This window comes from Emys orbicularis, chromosome 25, assembly GCF_028017835.1.
Source record: "Emys orbicularis isolate rEmyOrb1 chromosome 25, rEmyOrb1.hap1, whole genome shotgun sequence".
In the NCBI taxonomy this organism is placed as follows: Eukaryota; Metazoa; Chordata; order Testudines; family Emydidae; genus Emys; species Emys orbicularis.
The window spans coordinates 16,161,229-16,169,975 of record NC_088707.1 but is presented as its reverse complement, the minus strand read 5'-3'; the positions used below and the strand labels follow the sequence as shown (position 1 = coordinate 16,169,975).

The 8,747-nt window shown below is 45.9% G+C and overlaps 1 protein-coding gene across 1 annotated transcript in view; it reads left to right on the top strand.

Moving 5' to 3' along the window:
• Positions 1 to 2,448: 2,448 nt before the first annotated feature.
• Positions 2,449 to 8,747, top strand: part of SCN4A (sodium voltage-gated channel alpha subunit 4) — a 109,723-nt gene continuing 103,424 nt past the window's right edge. The window contains exon 1 of the mRNA XM_065422505.1: positions 2,449 to 2,721. Within this exon, the coding sequence (XP_065278577.1) occupies positions 2,458 to 2,721 (264 nt within the window). The 5' untranslated portion in view covers positions 2,449 to 2,457. The remainder of the gene's footprint in view (positions 2,722 to 8,747) is intronic.

Sequence of the window (8,747 nt, the reverse complement as noted above, 5' to 3'; positions counted from 1 at the left end):
GCTCATCTCACACAGATATGTAGTGGAAAATTTTAGTAACCGGTTCCGACATTCAAGCATGGTTTAATATTTTTTTCCCACGGCACACCAGGCAACATCTCGCGGCACGGTTGAAAAACACTGATCTAGTCCAACCCCCTGCTCAAAGCAGGACCAATTCCCAACTAAATCATCCCAGCCAGGGCTTTGTCAAGCCGGGCCTTAAAAACCTCTAAGGACGGAGATTCCACCACCTCCCTAGGTAACGCATTCCAGTGCTTCACCACCCTCCTAGTGAAATAGTGTTTCCTAATATCCAACCTAGACCTCCCCCACTGCAACTTGAGACCATTGCTCCTTGTTCTGTCATCTGCCACCACTGAGAACAGCCGAGCTCCATCCTCTTTGGAACCCCCCCTCAGGTAGTTGAAAGCAGCTATCAAATCCCCCCTCATTCTTCTCTTCTGGAGACTAAACAATCCCAGTTCCCTCAGCCTCTCCTCATAAGTCATGTGCTCCAGACCCCTAATCATTTTTGTTGCCCTCCGCTGGACTCTTTCCAATTTTCCCACATCCTTCTTGTAGTGTGGGGCCCAAAACTGGACACAGTACTCCAGATGAGGCCTCACCAATGTCGAATAGAGGGGAATGATCACGTCCCTCGATCTGCTGGCAATGCCCCTACTTATACAGCCCAAAATGCCATTAGCCTTCTTGGCAACAAGAGCACACTGTTGACTCATATCCAGCTTCTCGTCCACTGTGACCCCTAGGTCCTTTTCTGCAGAACTGCTACCTAGCCATTCGGTCCCTAGTCTGTAGCTGTGCATGGGATTCTTCCGTCCTAAGTGCAGGACTCTGCACTTGTCCTTGTTGAACCTCATCAGGTTTTTTTTGGCCCAATCCTCTAATTTGTCTAGGTCCCTCTGTATCCGATCCCTACCCTCTAGTGTATCTACCACGCCTCCCAGTTTAGTGTCATCTGCAAACTTGCTGAGAGTGCAGTCCACACCATCCTCCAGATCATTAATAAAGACATTAAACAAAACCGGCCCCAGGACCGACCCCTGGGGCACTCCGCTCGAAACCGGCTGCCAACTAGACATGGAGCCATTGATCACTACCCGTTGAGCCCGACGATCTAGCCAGCTTTCTATCCAACTTACAGTCCATTCATCCAGCCCATACTTCTTTAACTTGGCGGCAAGAATACTGTGGGAGACCGTATCAAAAGCTTTGCTAAAGTCAAGGAATAACACATCCACTGCTTTCCCCTCATCCACAGAGCCAGTTATCTCATCATAGAAGGCAATTAGATTAGTCAGGCACGACTTCCCCTTGGTGAATCCATGCTGACTGTTCCTGATCACTTTCCTCTCCTCTAAGTGTTTCATAATTGATTCCTTGAGGACCTGCTCCATGATTTTTCCAGGGTGTAAAAATGTTTAACAGGGAGGGTAATTAACCATTGGAACAATTTCCTAAGGGGTGTGGTGGATTCGCCGTCACTGGCAATTTTAAAGTCAAGACTAGATGTTTTTCTGAAAGATCTGCTCTGGGAATTATTCTGGCGAAGTTCTGAGGCCTGTGTTATACAGGAAGTCAGACAAGATGATCACAGTGCTCCTTTCCGGGTTTGGGATCTATGAATCTGTGTGTCTCCACCTATGTGCCTGTGGGATCCAGCCTGAAGCAGGGTCTGTCTTTGTTACGTGTCTGTGCAGCGCCTGGTATCGTGGGGTGCTGATCCTTGATTGGGGTCTAGTTCCCTAATATATAAACAACAATAACTTGGATCTGAACAGTGCCACAAGGACTGAAAGCTAAGTCCACGGGTCATGCAGCTGGCAGTGTATCGAGTGAGGGGAGGGGACGAGGCAGGGACAGATGTTGGGAGTGGTTTATTTAACATATGGATCTCAGTTTTAAAGATTTATTTATAAATGTCCCAGCTGATGCCAGAGATCATTAGCAGATCAACTTCTAGAGCACCTTGAGGAAATGCATGTGTGATGGTTGCCAGCTAGGCTGACAGACCCTGGTTGAACTGGGGATCTCTAGAACTAAAAGCCTGAGGTGCTACAGGTGGAGCCATGCTCACTAATTGGAGTGGTAACAGACTCATATCCTCTGTGGATTGGACACAGAGAGGGACACAGAACATACACTAACCAGTTACGCAGATGTAAGAGTGCATGGTACATCATGTTACTGACCATAGCTCTATGATAGTGCAGAATTAGCAGCTGGATTCTGCTGTCAGTTACACGCTCTGGTAGGATTCGAATTCAGCACTCAGCGGCAGTCGCTCGCCTCAAGGAAACAAGAACATCACAATGTGGATCACATCCCAGAAAGAGGAAACTCAGCTGCATGTGAAATTGATGTGGTGTGAAACAGACCTGTTCCTTTCTGTCATTTCAGGTTTTTCCCTTCCCAAGAGGCCAGGCAGAGGGTTTCTGAGAGCAGAATGAGAAGATGGCAATCCCGCCACATGTACCCGGTCCTGATAGTCTCCGCCCGTTCACCCGCGAGTCCCTCGCTGCCATAGAACAGCGGATTGCTGAGGCGGAAGCCCTCAAGATCAAACAGCAGCATGTCGAAGTGCATGAGGAAGAAGAACTGAAGGCCAGCAGCGATTTGGAAGCTGGGAAACCCCTCCCGCGCATTTACGGGGACCTGCCTCCAGCACTCATCGGGGTGCCCTTGGAAGATCTAGATCCCTTCTACAACGATAAAAAGGTAGGAAAGTAGGAGCCAGGCCCTGCTGAGAAAGGCCCTTCTCAGAGAGGTGGGTCCTACCCAAACTGCTCAGGCCAGGGGCTGCCAAGCCCCGGTAACTGTTTATCTGTAAAAGATGGAACAGCCTGAAATGAAACTTTTAAAAAAATTACTTTTGTGACTTGCCAGCGACCCAAAAAATTCATTATTCGTCCAGCTCTCCCCCAAACCCAGAATGGAGCCAAATCCTGCCAATGGCTCTTTGCTGTGGATTAACCCAAAATCCCAGCTCCCAAACAGGGCCGGCTCTAGGTTTTTTGCTGCCCCAAGCAAAAAAAACCTCTGGGAGCGCAACTGCCAAAGCAAAAAAAAAGGTGGCCGGAATGCCGCCCCTGAAATTGTGCTGCCCCAAGCACGTGCTTGGTTTCCTGGTGCCTAGAGCCGGCCCTGCTCCCAAAACCACTGAGCTTTGGGACATCCAGAATCCAAACCCGGGTCCAAATCCAAAGTTTGCACCGTGGCCCCATCTCTAAATGGCAGAATATGATTTGTGCCTTTTCTGCCACATTTCCACCTTCTGGAGCAGGCAAAGTTGATAGGGATTTGCTCTAGGTCACTCCACATAATCTTCAGGGGCTCTCACTGAATCAGTGCCTGGCATTGGAAATCTAGTTGCTGGGAGCTCCCCCACCACATGTTCTGAGCCTGCTTCAAGCATCTCACCACTGAGCTCCTACAAGTTTGTCTTGAAGCTACCCATTGGATTGGGGATTCCTCAAAAACGTGAGCGGGGGCAGGAGCTGATGCCATGGAGTGGGTAAGAGTCTGAGTAACGACAAGGCTTTGGAAAGAGCTGGTCACAAACTGGAATTTCCCTTCTGCAGGAAATCAAGACATTTACCAAAAATGTTGTTCTGGATCAGAACAAAAAGCCAAAACTTGAAAATTTTCCATGAACCAAAAATTGCAAAAACAATTTGATTCAGGACCACCAAAACATTCCATTTCAATGGTGTTGAAACTTTTCATTTCATTTTGATTTAGATTATACAGACACAACATTAAATATATATAAATATAATATTACAATTATTTTACTATTGTATAAATCATCTAAATGAAATAAATAAATAGGACACCTTTGAAACAAAATATTGACTTTTTCACATCAAAATTTTTTGTTAAAACCAACACATTCCCGCAACACATTAGAATTTTGACAAAACTGCATTTTTCAGTGGAAAACTGTTACGTCGACATTTTTTCAACTCGCTCTAGGTTTGGATGAGCCCTTGTAGGTCTGGCTGCCTCTCCAAGGCTTCACCTCTCCCTCACTCAACCATCCATCCATGTAACGCCATTAACAGTGATGGGCTCACTGAACGAGCTAATTTAACTATAAACATCCATCTGTGCCAGCACATAATGCTTTTCATCGGCTCTAGATTATCATATGGCACCTCTAGAATAGAACTTCTGCCCCCCACATAACATCCCATCCCACCATGGAGAAGATGCAGGCTGGATAACTCCTCCATTCTCCAGTATTGCCAGGTGAAGACTTTCAAAGATCATGAGTCAGGACCATTCTGCTTTTCCTGCTACCCCTGCTCTGCCCATGCTATCTTGAAAAGAACCACCACCCTCACAGCACTTTCAACTCCTTCCCCATGTCCTGGCACTCACAGAAACATGGCACCCCCCTGGCTGACACAGCCCTGTCAGCTGTGCACCATCATGGTGTTTTTTCATTATTACACATCTCACACCTCCAATCATTCCCAAGGGAGCAGGTGAGACATTGGACTTCTCCTCTCCCATTTCTGCTGGTTCCAGATCTTTTATGCTGACCTCTGGCTCCTTTCCTTTGCAATACAAGCATTCTCCAGATTCCCTATTCTCAAAGAGTCTCTGCTCTGCTGTCAGCTTGAACTCTTTGACTACTGCCCCATCCCTGTAATTCTCTTCAACTCTAAACTCAATAAACACGCCAACTAACTGTTGTCTCGAGCGTCTCTCCCACAAAATGGTTCCCACACACTTCACACCACCGAAACACTCTAGCTAATGCTTCTCATGACCTTGTCTTGGACATATCTTAACGTCGTCCTCCTTCCCGTGACTGTGTCTGTTTGTCGTTAGATAGCGAACTCGGGCAGGGATCTACCTTCTTTTCGGATTAGAAAGCACATCGTGGGCACAACTGGAAATAAATAATGTTATCAATTTTCTCCTTTGTTTGGCTGCAGAGTATTCTGACATACAGGGCAGGGCCTTGGCTATTTATATTATCAAAACTCTTTTGCAGAACACTGCAGAATGCAACAAAAACCCAAAACCGTTCCCCTGACTCCCTCCCAAGTCCCACTCCTGGCATGGGGTGTGTGCTGTGTGCCGCACTCCCAATTTTTCTCAGCCATTTTAGCCAGAACGTGAGATAGAGATGTTTTGAGGCTCTAACTTATGCCAAAGTCCAAGCAGGCCCCTAGACAGCCTGAAAATATTTGAAGTCCTAAGTTGCTAGACTTTCAAAAAACGTGAGTCAGGACTGAAAAAAATCATGAGATTTTAAAAAATATAATAAATCTGGGGTCTTTTTCTTTGCCTTCTGGTTTTTGAGCGTTTTGGGGTGCATTTATGTCACATTTTCAAGCTTTTCTCTGCAGCCATGAGGGCTAGATTCTCCTGTGAGTGTCTGCAGGAGCTGAGGCTTGAAGTAAAACATCAAATATTGTGAGAGTCACGATAAAATCATGGCGAATATCATCAGCTTTTCCCCACCTAAAGGAAACTGCCCATTTGTCCATCACTTGCTCAATGCTACATCTTGCATAAAGGCCTGTTCCACATGCGATCGAATCCATAGAGCTGGTGTAGTTTCTGAGTTTCTCATAGAGCTGTAGGATAGTTCTGCTGTTTGCTTGTGGGTGCTCTTAGTGATGCTGAGTGAACTGGACTTTCTGGACATGGTCCCTTGCATTCAGAATATCTTCTGAAGAGTCCAAGGAGTTTTTAATTAATTCTAGAGAGTGGAGAATTCCCTTAGTTTGGCATGGCTTGGTACGTTCTCTATGTTCTGTGGCACATTCTCCAGCACCCATCACAGCATGTTCTCTGAGCCATCTCTTAAGCCATGGCATCTTGTTTTAGTATGTCCTCTTAGCTGATTTGTGTGGCATGTGGTGTGGCTAGTTTCTTTGCATTTCTTGGTTTTATGACCAGAAGGAAAGAAACAGCAGGAGTGAGGCTGATTTGTTATGTGTCTGACCCAGGATAAAATCAGGAAACCCTGGAAAAGTTTATGGGAGACCTCCTGAAATGTCCGACTGGATCTCCACAGCAAAGGAATTTAGATCTGCTTTGAAGAAGCAACCACAATTTTAGCTGCATCTCCAAATGGATCCTCTAAACTGTCACAGGAAATAGCAGTTAACAGTGAATGGTGCAATATTTACACCATCTCCTGAAAATAAGGCAGAATTGTTCTTATATGTAGTTTTTGTCAGAGATTGACTCCCCTCTTGCTGAGTGACTGCAGTGCATCATGGGAGTCCCATGGGTGCAATGCATCATGGGACATGAAGTCCGACTAGGGAGCATGGCTTATAGGGCAGAATGGGGGTATGAAGCACCTGGACTACAACTCCCATGAAGCATTGTGGCAACATTTCAGACATTAACTTTTCAGTTTCTGTATGTTTGGTTTTTTAGAAAAAAGTCAAAATTTTCCCCTGAAGTGGACACTTTTTATGAAAAAAAAATCATTTTGTTGAAGACCCAATTTTCCATCTCAAAGCGGTTTGGATGGAAAATGTCTGACCAGCCCTAGTTTTAATTTAGTGCTCTCAGTGTGCTAGGCACTTTACAGATCTATAGTATGTCAGGGCCCCTGTTCCTAGGGCGCTCACAAGTGTAACAACATCGCACCACACAGACAAAAGATACAGGTGGGAAGACAACTGAGCACAAGGTATTTTTGCCCCTTCCATTTTGTATGATTTTCTCCCAACCCTCTTAATGGTCCACTCAGCCCCTCCATGCTATGACCCTGTCACGCTGTTGGGAATGGCTCACCACTGTGAGTGCCAACCTGTCAAGAAACAGGGCAGACACCCCAAACTGGTTGTGTGTTCTATAATTAGATTTCACCAACCCAGTAACAAGTGTGACCTCCTAAAGTACTATTACAGTCTTACCTGTCCCCTTGGGCGATCCAGTCTATCTTGCCACTCAGGCAAGTTGGACTTAGTGATAGTTGGTGCTATACACCAAAGTTCACAAAATACTCAGTCACTTACCCCAGGTCAATTTGTACCTCCCATTTCATACCAAAGACAACACTTGTAGCCAATCCTATCATAAGCTATTTAAGGGCTTACTAACTAAGAAAAGAAATGAGAGGGTTAAAACAAGCAAACATATGTACACTGATGAGTTACACTCTGTGGTCCCAAAAGGTCACAGATCTGCAAAAGTATCTACACCATCTGCTCAAGAAACTCCCTGAAAAAGCACAAGAACAAATCTGCACAAACACACCCCTAGAACTCCGACCAAGGGTATTCTATCTGCTACCCAAGATCCGTAAACCTGGAAATCCTGGACGCCTCATCATCTCAGGCATTGGCATCCTGACAGCAGGATTGTCTGGCTATGTAGACTCTCTCCTCAGGCCCTACGCTACCAGCACTCCTAGCTATCTTCAAGACACCACTGACTTCCTGAGGAAACTACAATCCATCAGTGATCTTCCAGAAAACACCATCCTGGCCACTATGGATGTAGAAGCTCTCTACACCAACATTCCACACAAAAATGGACTACAAGCCATCAGGAACAGTATCCCCGATAAAGTCACGGCAAACCTGGTGACTGAACTTTGTGACTTTGTCCTCACCCACAACTATTTCACATTTGGGGACAATGTATACCTTCAAGTCAGCGGCACTGCTATGGGTACCCGCATGGCCCCTCAATATGCCAACATTTTTATGGCTGACTTAGAACAACGCTTCCTCAGCTCTCGTCCCCTAACGTCCCTACTCTACTTTCGCTACATTGATAACATCTTCATCATCTGGACCCATGGAAAAGAAGCCCTTGAGGAATTCCATCATGATTTCAACAATTTCCATCACACCATCAACCTCAGCCTGGACCAGTCCACACAAGAGATCCACTTCCCGGACACTACAGTGCTAATAAGCGATGGTCACATAAATACCACCCTATACCGGAAACCTGTTGACCACTATACTTCCCTACATGCCTCCAGCTTTCATCCAGACCACACCACACGATCCATTGTCTACAGCCAAGCTCTAAGATACAACCGCATTTGCTCCAACCCCTCAGACAGAGACAAACACTAACAAGATCTCTATCAAGCATTCTTACAACTACAATACCCACCTGCTGAAGTGAAGAAACAGATTGACAGAGCCAGAAGAGTACCCAGAAGTCACCTACTACAGGACAGGCCCAACAAAGAAAGTAACAGAACGCCACTAGGTGTCACCTTCAGCCCCCAATTAAAACCTCTCCAGCGCATCATCAAGGATCTACAACCTATCCTGAAGGATGATTCCTCACTCTCACAGATCTTGGGAGACAGGCCAGTCCTCGCTTACAGACAGCCCCCCAACCTGAAGCAAATACTCACCAGCAACCACACAACAAAAACACTAACCCAGGAACTTATCCTTGCAACAAAGCCCGTTGCCAACTCTGTCCACATATCTATTCAGGGGACACCATCATAGGACCTAATCACATCAGCCACACTATCAGAGGCTCGTTCACCTACACATCTACGAATGTGATATATGCCATCATGTGCCAGCAATGCCCCTCTGCCATGTACATTGGCCAAACCAGACAGTCTCTACGCAAAAGAATAAATGGACACAAATCAGATGTCAAGAATTATAACATTCAAAAGCCAGTCGGAGAACACTTCAATCTCCCTGGTCACTCGATTACAGAACTCAAAGTCGCAATACTCCAACAAAAAATCTTCAAAAACAGACTCCAACAAGAAACTGCAG